The 14,315-nt window shown below is 47.9% G+C and overlaps 1 protein-coding gene across 1 annotated transcript; it reads left to right on the plus strand.

Moving 5' to 3' along the window:
• Positions 1-3,520: 3,520 nt before the first annotated feature.
• ENDOD1 (endonuclease domain containing 1) lies at positions 3,521-13,978 on the plus strand. Its single transcript, XM_064645103.1, has 2 exons — positions 3,521-4,237; positions 9,884-13,978. The coding sequence occupies exons 1-2, from the start codon at positions 3,944-3,946 to the stop codon at positions 11,015-11,017; spliced, it is 1,428 nt and encodes a 475-aa protein (XP_064501173.1). The 5' UTR covers positions 3,521-3,943; the 3' UTR covers positions 11,018-13,978.
• Positions 13,979-14,315: the final 337 nt, after the last annotated feature.

A 14,315-nucleotide genomic window follows, 5' to 3' on the forward strand; every position in this document is an offset into this window, starting at 1 on the left:
CCCTCTTTCTCTGGCTGTGCACCATGGACAACTTCCTCCATAATTTTATGTTTTAAACCTCCCCATCTTTTTCTCCTCTGATTCGGCTGTGACACTACTTTGAGGCATCCACTGGCTGCTGTGGGTTGAGCCTGTGAATCTGGACAGGAGAAAAGGCAAGTGAGGAAGCAGAGGAGCCAGATCAGCATCCTTGGCAGTCTGAGGCAGTTAATGGCCTCTCACTGGCCCACCCTTGCTTGTGAGCATCACGGCAGAGGTGAGCAACAAAGCAGTAGTCAGTGGAGGGCCATTCCTCACCAGCACCAGTGACACTGTGGGGAAGTTGTGAAGACAAAAGGTAGCAGAGATTGGCATCAAGGCCTGGTTTAAGGTGGGAATCAAAATCCCAACAAAGTGTTTCTAAGCTCTTTCTTAAAGAGTTTATTGTTCTTCTGCCCACCCCCTCCTTTAGTCTTTGGATCTCTCAGTTATAATAGGAAAATTGTTTCACTCTTGTTTTTCTCTAGCTCAGAGCTGGGCTCCTTTCCCAGACCAAGTTTTTAAACTAATTTTAAAAAGAGACTGTTTCCCCATGAGACAGTGAGGAGGCAGATATGCTCTCTGACATGCCATAGCATGTTTGCTGGTACTGTTGTGCTCCAAGACAAATCTTGATATGTCTGCTGAATAAAATGGTGTCTCTCCAGTGAGACTGCTTGCCCTTGCAGACACTTTCTTTTTCCCTTCCTTCTCAGAAGAAAGGGACAGCCACATACAGCACTGGAGTCTCTCCCAGAGGCCATGGAAGAAGACAGGAGATCCAGTCTGGAAAAATATTTGGAGTCAAGAATGTTTTGAAAGACTAGAGTAGAGGGGTCAGTCATGTGAGGAGATAGATCTTCTATTTGTAGCAAATCCAGTGTCAGCCGTGTGAACAGAGACAGGGCTGGAGGATCAGTGTGGGAAAGCAGGCAGACAAGCCTAGCAGCTTCTTAGTGGCTAAAGGGTTTGGATGCTGGCATGCTTTTCAGGTTTGTTTTGCAGGGAGGTATTCTTTCATTGAGACATTGATCTTGATGCTTGAGACTCTTGGGAAAGACGAAGATTGGTCATCCATGTCAGGTCAATGAAAGTGGATGAAAACCTCCTTTCATTCTCCTTTTCCTGTCTTCCTCCTAATACTTTCTCCTTATTTTCTTATCACAGGTGACTTTTCTCAAAATGCCCTCATCTTTTCACTTGACCTATCACAATCTACCTCCTGTGTTTCCTCACACCTATTTCCATTTGTTTTCCTCCTTAACCTTTCCTTAGTACCTCAGTTTTTCTCAACTCTAACTTTTGCCCAATATCCTCCTTTTCCTCCTGGTCCACACCATATTCTGGGTCTTTACCTCTCTTCTTGCCCTTCCCTCTCTCCAGTCTCTTGGTCTTTATTTTCCCCAACACACTTTATCTCTGTTATGCCTTGCAAACTCTGTGTACATACAGTCTGCTGCCTGCCTACAGCCTCTCCTGTCTCCTACACACCCCTGTCTGCCACTGAGAGATCAGCTTCCTCACAAGGGGAAGTGGAGGGGCAGGCACTGATATCTCCTCTGTGGTGACCAGTGACAGGACCCAAAAGAATGGCCTGAAGTTGTGTCAGGGGAGGTTTAGGTTGGACATCAGGAAAAGGTGCTTCACCCAGAGGGTGGTTGGGTGCTGGAACAGACTCCCTAGGGAAGTGGTCACAGAACCAAGCTCCCCAGAGTTCAAGAAGCATTTGGACAACGCTCTCCGGCACATGGTGTGACTCTTGGTGTGGTCCTGTGCAGGGCCAAGAATTGGATTCGATGATCCTTGTGGGTCCCTTCTAACTTAGAATATGCTATGATTCTATGATTGCTTTTCTCACATGTCCCTTTGACCACATCATCTGCCTCTTTGCATCTTCCTCGGGCTCCCAGTGCTCCATCACATTAAGCATTGGGTATTTGCCTGCACTGCTGGTGCTGCTTGGCTTGTTGTATTCTCACCCCTCAATGGGTTTGGAGGAGGCAGCTCCAGATCCTGTGCTGCCACCAGCTGACACTGCCACCACCAGCTGACACTGCCACCACCAGCTGACACTGCCCACTGCCAACCCAATGAGTATTTTGCCAGAGCCCTTCTGCTCAGATCAACAGCCTTAGGGCTGTTTTGGATCTGATCTTAATACTCCTTTTGGCATCAGTCCCTACAGGCCTCATTCCCTATCCCTACCTATAGGATTAACTCCCTGTTGTGTCCATAAAAGCACTCGATAGCAGATAAGCTACTGAGTCATCAAAACCTCTGACCAACTGAGAAGATATTTTCTTCTGCTTCCCAGGTAATTTCAAGTCTGGGATCAGAAAAACATCTAATAGCTAAGGTTTAGCTTCAGTTCTTGATTTCCCAAGAGCCTTTTTACATCCAGGAAAATGAAATTTTGTGTCTGTACTTTCCTTTCTGTCTCCTTTCCTGAAAATGACTAACTCTTTCTGTCAGGCCTGGGTGACCAGTCACCTGCCTGGACCAAAATCAAGCCCACTTACTACATTTCCTGCTGTTCCCCATCCTGTCCAGCCTGCTTCTGTCTCCCCAGATGATATCACCACACTAAGAGATGCTGACGTATTTCCTTGTCTTGATACTTCCAGAAGTCATCTCTGAGTAGAGGAATTATAGAGTGCAGTCTATTTTTAGCCTATTTTTATTTTACAGGCTCCTTCTCTGACCCTGGGCAGGCACTTCAAGCATTCACTGTCCCATTTCATCACTTGTAATATGGACTACTCCTACATTGTATAAGCACTTGTGGAATGGTAGCACTTGGACTTTTTTCCTTGGAAAACACATTTTAAAAGGAACTTGTGCCCTATTGGCACCCAGGATTTTTTAAATTGTTGGCAACACAGCTGATCACATTTCACTTCATGGGTGGGAAAATGCCATTTCTTGACTTTGAGGAACTGCCCTGTCCTTTTCATCCCCACTATTCTGAAAACACCAATTTTCCCAGTCACTGAAGGAATATAGCCTTTTACTCAGCAGTAGCCAAGGTATCATAGGCAGCTGTTCACTGAGCAGATGGTTGCTCTGCTGAACATAAACTCAGAGGAGCGCTTTCATTCCCTTTTTTTGCCAGTTCTACAGGTTTGGTCAAAATGTTCAGAGGGGTATATGATCTGAGGGTCTTCGTTCTTCTGCTTCTTTTTAATCTCTTCTGAGAGAAGATCTGCCATGGTGAGGTGATACTGGAGGGTTTTGAATGCCCCATACAACGCCAGGAGAGAGGGGGGTGAATGTCTTTCCCAGGCATCTAAGCAGCACGTGGCTGGCAGCAGTAGTGATTACAGTCACCCCAAAAAGAGGAAAAGTGGATTCCCAGCAGCTCCAATATCTGCCACCTCTCTTCTTCCTCTCCCTCTCCCTTGTCCAGGGTTGTGGCTGGAGAGGACAACTAATACCTTCTTTGAGGCGGTGAATCTGACTTTGCAGCATCCCCCTTGACAGCCCCAGGAACATTTCTGGCTGTGTCAGCCAAAATTCCTGCCGGGGACTGCTGCAATGCAGCACACCACACCCCCGCCGGCACTGAGCCCCAGCCTGGACAGCCGGTGCTGCTCAGCTCCAGCCCTGCGCTGCCATAGGCTTCCCTCCTCCTCTTCCCAAAGAGCCTGATGATTTCAGGTTGCTTGGCGTTATCTCCCGCGGGCAGTTGGCGTCCGCAGCGTGTGTCAGAGCAGCCTGGCGCACGGTCGGTTTCTCAACGTGCTGCCTGCAGAACGCGCTGGCTCCCCGAAGGGATCGGCTGCGGTTTCATATTTCATTTCCCTCACACGCTACACCCGAATTCCAGACGCTTTCTGGTTTCGCTGCTGCATGGACTTAGAGCATAGGTCCTTTGCCGTACCCAGCGGAGGCAGACGGGGCTTCCCTCAGCGCCGGGGAGTGGACCATGAAGACGTCAATTGTATTTTTGCTTTGCATCTCAGTTTTCCCAGGCTTTTCCCAGGGCAGAGTTGTTAGAGAGGATGAAACTGGTTTTGCTGAGTGTAATGTGTTCTTCCCTGGACAAGTCCCACCCGAAGGATTTACGGAGCCGTTCCATGTGAAAATCTGTCAGCAGTACAACAAAGAGCCACGCTTTGCAACCCTCTACAGTACTAAGGACAAAATCCCCCTTTATTCAGCTTTTAAGTTTACAAAGCCAGCCCAAAGCGAGGAGGAGAACTGGCTGGTTGAACCGCAGGTAAGTCAGCTTTTCCTTTGCTGTAAAGCAAATGTTCCTGGTGAACATTTCCTCTGGGGTGAAGCTGGGCTAGGATTCTGCTAAGGAGGCAGGAACTCTGCTTGTTGAACTTCTGTTGGTACGAATTTAACATGAACGGAACTTATTTTTGTGCTTGGAACTAAGCAAACAAATAGTTCCTTGTCCCAGGTTGCTTATAATGAAAACTGTGAGGCTGCTGCAATGCCAGGGGAGAGGAAAGTCCTCTTTGACACCAGCTGATGTGTCTGTCCTGCCGAGCCAGTTCTCGGGGGCAGGGAGAACTGCCGGTGAGTTAAACATCGCAGTGTCAAGTTGAAGTTTATTCTGTTGCCATTGTGATCGCAGTGTTGATAGGAGTTCTTTAGCTTCACTGAGCCGAGATAAAACATCCATTTGTGGTTCACCAAGTTGATGCTGCAGCTTTTTGGTGTGTCTCTGTGTTGCAGACTGTTGTAGGGAAATGACTTGCTGTGTCCTGGAGCGTGCAGGCTTCAGTCAGGTCAGAAGTATGCAGAATTTTGCTAGAACCTCTGTGGTTTTTGTCTCCCCTGACACTTGGCATGTTTAAGCAAGGCCTTCAGGATGTTAAATTTAAAGGAAATCCTTAAAAAATTGCTGGTGCCTTAGGAAAGCATGTACTGTTTACCTCTGCTTTTCTTTTTTGCTGTGTTTCAGATATTTCAGCAATGATCCTGGGGAATTTTATAGTAAACATCAAGCTACCCTGTCTGTTGAGCTCAGGAAAGATTGTCAGTGTACAAGGGTACTCTGTTGGGGCAGGAATGGCTGTAGTGTTCGAACACTGTGTTGGGAGTGCTGCCCTCAGGTGCTAGATGTTGCCAGAATCAAAGCTCACCCCTCTACCAGGAGAGTGTCTGCTGTGCTTATTTTTCCTGATGTGGGGTGATAAGATACTAAGGCCACAGGTAGTGAAGATAGGAGATCCTACACCCCTGTCTTCACCTTGGACTGTCTCTCTGCTCTCTTGGCTGGGCTTTGAGTTGCAGGAGTTCCTACTGGCCTTTTGATTTTCTCTCCTTCCACTTCACAGGCAGCTGTGGGAAGTGTCTGCTTACCCTTTTAAAAAAGAGGGAAGTGTTTTGCGTACTCTACCATTATTGAGTTAAAGAAGGGTGATGAATTTTTAAAGCACAAAGAGGAGACCTAGGTGAGCAAGGATTTTTGGTCAATGCCATGGAGACAGTAAGGTAAAGCTGCTGACATGAGATCCTTCCTCACTTGCTTTGGGCACTGACACTTTCTGTAACCTCTAGACCCCATATTTACTCCTGCTCCTTGTGGCCTGACTCTCCAGACCTGCCCAGGCAGGCTCAAAAGCTGTTCCTGCCATGGAACAGTGGGCAGCCCTTCCACAGCAACTTTGTTTCTCCTTCGCCTTGCTCCATCTGGCTTCTCTGCCCTTCCCTACTCCCTCTCTCTTTACCCGTCAGCTTGTCTTTGTTCCTGCCAGCACTCTAGAGCCCCAAATCTTGTGTATCCTGCCACAAAAACCTACTGCAGCTTTAGAAATAATTGGTCAGGTGCTACTTTTAGTTGCTCTGGCTTCTCCAAAGCATCCCTACAGGTTTGTATTCTTAGTTGACACTAGCAGGTCCCCTTCGCCCATTGCTGAAATGCAGGTGTCTCAGAGATAGAAGGTAGCAGCTCTGCAGTTCACTGCAGGAACCTCCATCTGAGACAGAAAAGTATTAGGAAAAAAGTCTGCAGAAGAAACTGTAAGGGGAAGAAATCTGGACTATGAAAAATTCCTATAACTCGAGAAATAAGAAGTACATACACCCTTCTCAGGTACTACCACACTGGATCTGGGATGACAAATTGGGGAAGAGCTTTCATACCCATTATGTATGTTCTATCAAGGCTAGGTCGGATGGCTTCTGAAGGGAATCCTTAGCAACACCTGCTCTGCAGCATAGTCCAATGAGGTTATATTGCTGATTTCCTGGGCAATTTCCTTGCCAAGACAGCGATAGCTGGCTCAATTGCACAGTGGTATGTGCATGCACATGGAGATGTGGAAACATAGCAAATAGAAAGAAATGGTGATAGAAGCACACTCAGCACTTTGATGAGGGCCTCAGGTTTGTCATATGTTTTTCTTTTGGATAATGATGTAAGTGGTGAGGAAACCGTCTCACCCCCGGCATGCCTACCTCCTCAGGAATGTCTGCCTGAGAAACAAATGCCAAATGTAGCACAGAGGCAGTAATTGGGTGAGAAGTGTGAGGAATGTCAGTGCCACCCACTGCCAACTGGCAGCTGGAAACAGCGAATTAATTCAGCAATTAGTGGAAAATTAGAGAGCAGGAAGGGTGGGCTGATGAGTAGGGTACTGATGGGACTCCCCCGGGCACAGGTCTGAAAGCCTGCTCTGCCACAGATTTCCTAGAGGTTGAGAGCAAGTCACTTAGGTGTCTTTTACCTTATATCGTTTTTGTTGTCTGAAAATCTCTATGTTTGATTCTTTCTGTAGCTTAGAGAGACATGGAAAACTCTGGAGTTGATTTTTCCGTCCTAATATATGAGGGGCTGGATGAATCACCTTGTGTTTTCATTTGGTTGGTGACTACCACCAGGCAGATGACCATTGTGCAGCTATAGTACAGCTACCTCTGAGCTGCTCTTGCCATCTCTCTTGGTAGAGAGTCAAGAGAAACAGGTACTTCTAGAGCAATGTCTTTCTACAGAAACCTTGGCATAAGACACACTTTACCTCCTCCCTGAGAAATGAATCCCACACTAAATTTGGATGAAATATTTCCACTGCAATCAAAGGTATAAGCATGCCTGAGTCAGTAGCAAGGGGAGTGGGATGCTGAAGTTCACTCGGGTGGGGAAGGTGGGAGGTAGCACTGTCTTGCCTTGTTAAATGACCAAATGCAATGGAAGTTGCCTGCCCTAATAGCTGTGTGTTGCCATACTTTTAATCCCCCTCTGCCTCTGCCCCATTTATGATACTGCACCCCCCACTTAATGACACATCAATATTGTTATGTGCTAACATCCATACAGGTGTTCAGGTCATAATTTTTTTTAAATCCCCATCCTATAAATGAGGTGTTTACCTGTCTGCTTGGATCTTGCCCTGAGCTGTTCCAGGTTATTTGGACTGGTGGCTTCATGGGTGACTCCATGAATGCAGATATGCTTTGAGGTGACACAAGCCAAAAGCTTTTTGAAGCAGTGAGGAAAGGTAGCTTACAATGCAGATTAAATGCAGTGCAGGAGACAGCTTGCCTTTGGGGCTGAGCTGGAGGAGGCATAAAAACCTCAGTTATGCATGAGTTATTACAAACCATAATATGAGTTATTATAAGCATAACTAGATGATGTCAGAGCCTTACACATGAACAGCACACAGCTACATTTTTATCATGTTCTTTTTTAATTGGACCTAAACAATCCCAATGGTATGTACAAAAGCCTGAAGCTGGACAGGTAACCAGGGACATATTTTCTTGATAGGCACCGCAAGATTTGTATGCAACAGCTCTTAAAGAGAGAAAAATTAAGTTTATACCATCTGTTTAGTGTAGGCTGGGAATTTCTGACAGGAAGCAGAGCTGATCTGTCTTGAGTCTTTGTGTCCTTGTGGTATGGCAACATTTGCCATGGGAGTGAGATGGGATGAGTGTCTCTGCGAGGGTGTAGAGTTCTAAAGGGTCATAGCACTGAGGGCAGTTCCTGGGCACAGCCTTACACCTGTGCCCTCTCCCCCTCACCTGTACTATGGAATTAAACACACTAGGTGCCTCTCTTGTCCCATGGCACACCATCATCTCATCAGAACAGGGAGAATGGGGGGGTGGGCAGGAGAAGATAGTGATTTTGTTGAATGCAAAATGTCAGGCCTCATCAGCCAGCTGCAGCTTGTGAGTTTGACCTGCCTGAGCAAGAGGAGCAGAATAAGTCAGCAGTAGTGTAGAATAAGTCTTTTTTAAATGGTACATTTAAAAAAAGCTCTAACCTGTGCATCAGCACATGGGACTCACTGTGTCCTTCCAGTCCCGAAGCAAGAAGAATCAGATGCTTCAAAATGAAGAGCAAGAACATCCTTTAGCCGGAAGTTGAGGCAATGCAGCCCTCTGCAATGGCCAGTCTTGGCACTGTGACCAGGCTTGGTGCAGAGGGAGCCCTGTGCCTTGACTGCAGGGGTTTGGCTGATGCAGGAGGCCAGCCAGAGCTGCAGTTCCCAGGTGAGGGTGATGGACAGCTGCTGACACTTGCTGGCACTGGCCCTTTCACCCTCACTCTCATCACAGGCTGGCAAACTCTGAGAGGGTAATGTGGATGCAAATTCTCTGTAAGGTTGCAAGGACGTAGTTGGATGTCTGTCCAAGTGCACTGCAGGGTGACCAGGGGACAGGGAATGACTGGGCAGTGATTCAAGGTAGACTATGAACTGACTACCATAGATGTCTCCGAAGTACAATACTAGTGCAGTAAACAGTTTATAGGCCAGGGGCAAAGGCAGCAGGTTTAATTGGGCCAGCACAGTGCTGGGAGCTGAGGGCCACAGCCTCTGAAACAGAGACTACTGGAGGCAGTGACTGCTGGATATCGTCTGGCACTCCTGAGCTTCTACCAACATGTTCACCCTCTAATTTGGGAATGAAAATGACAATCTTGGCACAGCCCTCTAGAGTGGCTACAGGCAGTGTCAATGGGAGTGACTGTGGAGGAGACATGGCTGCAGCCACCTGGGGAAAACCGGACACACCCTGACATTTAATGCTTCTGAGAAAGATCTGAACACACCCTGACATTTAGTGCTTCTCCTTCCACTGCTGTAACTGCCTCCCCCCTCCCCTGCCCCCTCCCCTTGTGCATGACTCCAGGACAAATTCCCACTGCAGTAATTGCTACCTCTGGCTCCACTACACTCCAGACACAAGCAGGTAGCACAGATTCCATCAAGGCACTCTCATCCATGTTATACCAGAAGCTGTGCAGTCACTAAGGATGAATTTCAGACTATTAATGACAGGAGGATCAGACTACTAATGATCAGCCCAGCAAGAGCCCTAGGAACTCATTACTGTGTCTCTTGTTCAAGGGAGGGAAGTTCAGGTCACCTGACATGGTACCTGTCTTCATTCTGGCTTCTTACACAGTAAGTGGTGAGAGGTAAATGCCTTCTCTAGGCATCTTGGATACCATGGGTTGTTTTTTCCCCCCCATGGCTTGGATTTGATAGTTCGGAGGGACTGAATTAAGGTGGCATGGTAGCTTCTTAATGAACTTCATCTACCACCATCATAGCATGATGAGAACATGGTCCTGAATCAAGCCATCTATTCAAATCTCTTCTAGAAAAAAGCCAAAGTACGTGGCTGGTGAGATTCTGGAGGCTATGCTGTGGACCAGACTGGAGAGCTGCAAGTATCCTTTGCAGCCTAAACCTATGTGTTTGACAGGGAAGCTAAGTAGAGAATACACTCCTCTCAAGCACTGCAAGGAAAGTAAGGAGGTGGTGCAGGATTTTAATCCAAGGTATGGCATGTAGTAGCAGTCATAATGAAAAGTACATTTGAAGGCCCATTTTATACATTGCTTTCTAGAAAGGTGAATTGCATCCAATAACTCTTCTTTCCACTGTTTCAGATAGATGATCCAGAAAATGACTTGCATGAGATGGTGCATGAAGCTGATATCACTGGCACTGTGGCCAACCTTGGTGCAAATCAAGCCCTGACCTCAGACTATGTGGGCTCTGGCTATGAGAGAGGGCTGCTCAATCCCAGCTTGCTTCATGATGAGGATTTCCAGATGGCCACTTACACACTCACGAATTCCGTCCCTCTAAGCCCAGCTCTGAGCAAAAACTGGCACAGAGACATCAGGAAGGTAGTGGAGCAAGCTCTGATCCCTCACTGCTCCAAGAAGGATCATCTGTATCTCCTCGCGGGTGCAATTCCTTCCAGTGTCCGAGTTAAAGGCAAGGTGTCAGTGCCAGAGAGCCTATGGCTGGCAGCCTGCTGTGATGCTCCAGAGGGATGGTCCCTGGGACTAGTGAAAAAGGTTAATGATGAAAACAGCCTGGCAGACCTCACGGTGGGAGAGCTGGAGAAGCAGCTTCCAGCAGAAGTTCACTTGTTCAAGGGCGACTGTGGGAAAGACAAACAAAAACAGGAGAAAAGAGAAGCAGTATTGCAAGCTGTCAGTCAGATCCGCTCTGGGGAGCAAGTAGAAACAACTGACAACCAGGAGACCAAAGACAGTGGCTGGGTGAGAAAAGTGGCTGGCATCATTGCTACCCCTTTCATCAAACTTCTGGAACTCCTCATCTACGTCTTTGTGGAGCTGGTGAAATTTGTGTTTTATTTTCTGTGGCTTGTTGTCAAGCGAGTTTGTGGTACAGTTCTGGATGGACTCTACAGCTTGTGGTGTGGGTTGGTGTCCTACCTAAAAGCCATCAGCATGGTGCTCATAAGCATTCCTTATGATCTGGGGAGGGTCATCGTCAACATCTTCCTGGGCTTTCTGCAAATTGTTCAAGATGTGGTGTCCCTCACCTACAGGATCCTGAGCATCCCAGTGGGGTTTGTCCTTCACCTAGCTGCTTTCCCCTACTACTCCATCTGTGCCATTCCATCTGTCCTTAAAGACATAGCCACCGGGATTGGGGGCACCTTCTCTCTGGTCATCAATGCCACAGTCGCAGTTCTGCATGGCTTTTATTACCTGGCTGCTCACATAGTCAAACGATTTGTCCCTAAAGGCTCCTCTGATGACTGATAAGGATGGAAACCAAGGCTGCAAATACACGGAGTGAAGGAGTAGTGGGGCAATGCTTTAAGATATGTGGACAAATGCTGTCAATTTTGTTCTGGTATTTATTGTAGTGACATTATGAACTGACTGGGGAATAACAGGGAGGGCCGAGGCAATGTCTCTGGGGGCCACCACCATTGTAACTCAAATTCTGCCTGTTGTAAAATGTTTGGGTTTTACTGGTGCAGGCAACAAAGTTTCTGTGACTTGCAGGTGTCAAGATGCTTCCTCTGGGAAATGCTCACTAAATGTGGTACGAGGTTATTTCTTTCCAGCTTTGATGACACTGAGACACAGTGGCAGTGAGCTCTGCAGGAGCCCATCCCTGCTAAGAAGGTGATGATGGTCAGAGAAGGATTTTAGTTACAGAGGGTTTTCTGGGACTTGAAGAAAAGAGGAGACAAAAGTGAAAGGATTTGGGGCTGGGAAACAGCAGGGAGCAAGGCAGAATGAGGGCAAGGTCCTGATGTTGATTGCATTGCTCATTGCACTGGGGTCCCATTGGTGGAGGGAGTGCAATTGGGTGCATCTCATGGTCCTCAGGCCTTTCCAGACATCTGAAATGAAGTGGATCTTGCTGCAAGGAAAGACCCATTGCCCATTTTTTCGCATAGTGGGAAAGCATTTTCCCTTAGCCATACCAAGGCCATCTTCCCCCAACCCTTCCTTGCTCTCTTGGTGACCACTGAAGGTGTAATCCTTGAAGCTTCAAGATGTGATGTTCTCTGAAGGTCTAAGCCCCTGAATGTTTGAGCGTGGAAGCCCTTGTGCCTGCTCCAAAGCTCAGCGGCATCCAGAAATCGCACTTTTGGCTTCAAATCTGTTGCCACCTGTCTTGCCTCCGTTGAGAGCTGACTGCTCCTGAAGCACACAGGGGACTACAGACTGTCAGGTGGGAGGAGAGGCAGGAGGGGGTCCTGGAGTGCAGCACGTGTTTTGCTGTGTAAACACCTGCCGAGTGAGCCCACGCACAAGCAGATATCTTAATATCGGAGGCAGAACCAACCCTTCTTCTGCATTGCTCATCATCTCACTCTTCACCCCTTCTCCCTGACAGCATGAGCCATGTTCCCTGACATCTGGGATACTGGAGCTGGCGCACACGCAGGGGATTTGCAGGGGACCATCAGGGGTTTGCAGCCACATGAGGGGCACAGGGACATTTGCTGCTGCTGGAGGAGGGCACAGGGTTGCTGTGCAGTTGGTGCAGTTGCCTGCAGGAGGGAGGCTCTATGTCTCAGCAGTATTTACTTTTGCTAAACTCCAAGAGGCATTTGGGAGTCCTACATACATGGATCTTTCCCTTCATTTCCATCTCTGTCCCTCCCTTCAGGACCATGTTGGTGTGGACCTCTGATCTGCCATAGCATCCCATAATGAGTCCTGGGAGTGAGCAAGCAGGTGATGCCATCCCATAGGAGACTCAGTGGTGCTCTGTTGGTAGTGGCCAGTCCTGGGTTGAAGAAAACCCAGTTACTAACACGACAGCTTTGCCCGTGTCATGCTGCCTGCAGCAAGGCTGAGCTGGGAGTAGTTGGATTAAAAGGGAAAAGGAGATTTACCTGGTTCATGATGGGACAGAGAGTTGTTTCCTTAGCTCAGGGGCTGTGTCCAAGGCAAGCAGATGTGTGTGCATGTCCCAGATCAGCACACCCTGACCAGGTGGCACCCTGTGCAGCAGTGGTGCAAATGGCAAAGTTGGCGGTGCCAATAATGGGGATGAAGTAGGAAGGCTGTAGGATTAGTGGTAAAAAAGGATGACTCCTTGTCTCACCCTTCGTGGGGCACAGCTGGTTTATGGAGAAAGAGAGGCCATCTGCAATCAGTGCTGGCTTTGTTCAAGAGGAAAGGCGGCTTTTGTATGGCAATATGGCTATAGTGGGTAGAGTCAGCAGTGTTTTACTTCAGGGATTTTGGGTGCAAAGGGCGAGGTCCAGGTTGCTGGATGCAGGTCCACAGCCTGCTAATGCTCTCCAAACTATACTTTGCATCTGTGTCCACTCAAATATGCCTTTTCTGCTGCTGAGACAGGTGCGGAGCTGGTTTCCCACTCCTTCACAAGACCCTGTCTCAACTCCACGACTCCACTTGGGCTGCATGGCAACTGTCAAGGCAGGAAAGCATCCAGCTCAGGTCCCAGGAGATGCCAGAGTGGGGTGACCGGGGCCCCAGCCTGGGAGACCCAGGATCCCCAGCAGCTTCTGAAGGCATGTGTTGTGGCAGTAGCTCTCAAATGCAACCCAAGCACGGGAGGAGGAGCTGCCCCCCACAGCTGCCTGTCTTGTGCCTTCTGTTTGGCCTTGTCTCTGACCCATCTTAGCTATGAAGTCTTGCTCAGTGGCCAGGGATGCACTTCTTGGGGTTTCTTCACACAGAGCAGCCTCCCTACACCTTAACGCAGCAAGCCCTGCATCCCAGCTCCACTGGCATCTCCAGTGCAGTGCCCAGTCACAGTGATATTGGAGCTCATGTGCTCACAGAGACAGCAAAGCTGGGGAACCTCAAGAGGTCTGGATTGTTGTATCCCCATCACAGTGGCTCCCCAGCCTAGCTCGGGTCAGGCCCCCAGGTCTCTGCTGTATCTATGACTTCTGACTGCAAGTGGACAGTCCCTGAAATCTAAGGCACTGCAGCTCTGTAGGATTTGGGCAGATGTGTAACAGTGTTATTAAAGTTGTCTTCACACACTTAGATTTCAAACACTAAGAACTGTAACTGTCATGGGGCATTTTTCTTCCTGGCTACATATCTGGGCAGGTGATGGGAAATCTGCCTCAAATGCTGAGCAATTATCACAGAACAAGCAACATCCTGCTACAAAATGCTGTTTGAGATTATTCTTATCTAGGCATGATTTATGGTTCCAGAGCTTTACTCTATCCTTGGAAACATGTGGTTTCAACAAAATAAAATGACTTTTCCAAAGTGGGGCTGGTATAACTTTCTGTGGTAGTTGCAAATGAGATAATGTAATCTGGGGTGCCCTGACTAATCGAGAAAGCATCAGCAGCACAGTTGTTCTTTGTTACAGCTTGACATCTGATATTAATGGCCTTTTTGTGCTTTTAGTGCTTTTAAAACACCTTTCCTCTCTCAAAACACTCTAAGACTCAATTGATTAAGCTGCAGAATATGTAGGTAAAAGCTGAGGAGTTGCACGCAACAAATTCAGCTCTGCATGTGCCAGGAGAGGGGATGCTTTGATTCTTGTGAGATGCGATGAGATGCAACTGGGGTGCAGCATGATGGCCAGTTTGATACA

The sequence above is a fragment of the Pseudopipra pipra genome, chromosome 2 (assembly GCF_036250125.1).
Source record: "Pseudopipra pipra isolate bDixPip1 chromosome 2, bDixPip1.hap1, whole genome shotgun sequence".
Taxonomy (NCBI): domain Eukaryota; kingdom Metazoa; phylum Chordata; class Aves; order Passeriformes; family Pipridae; genus Pseudopipra; species Pseudopipra pipra.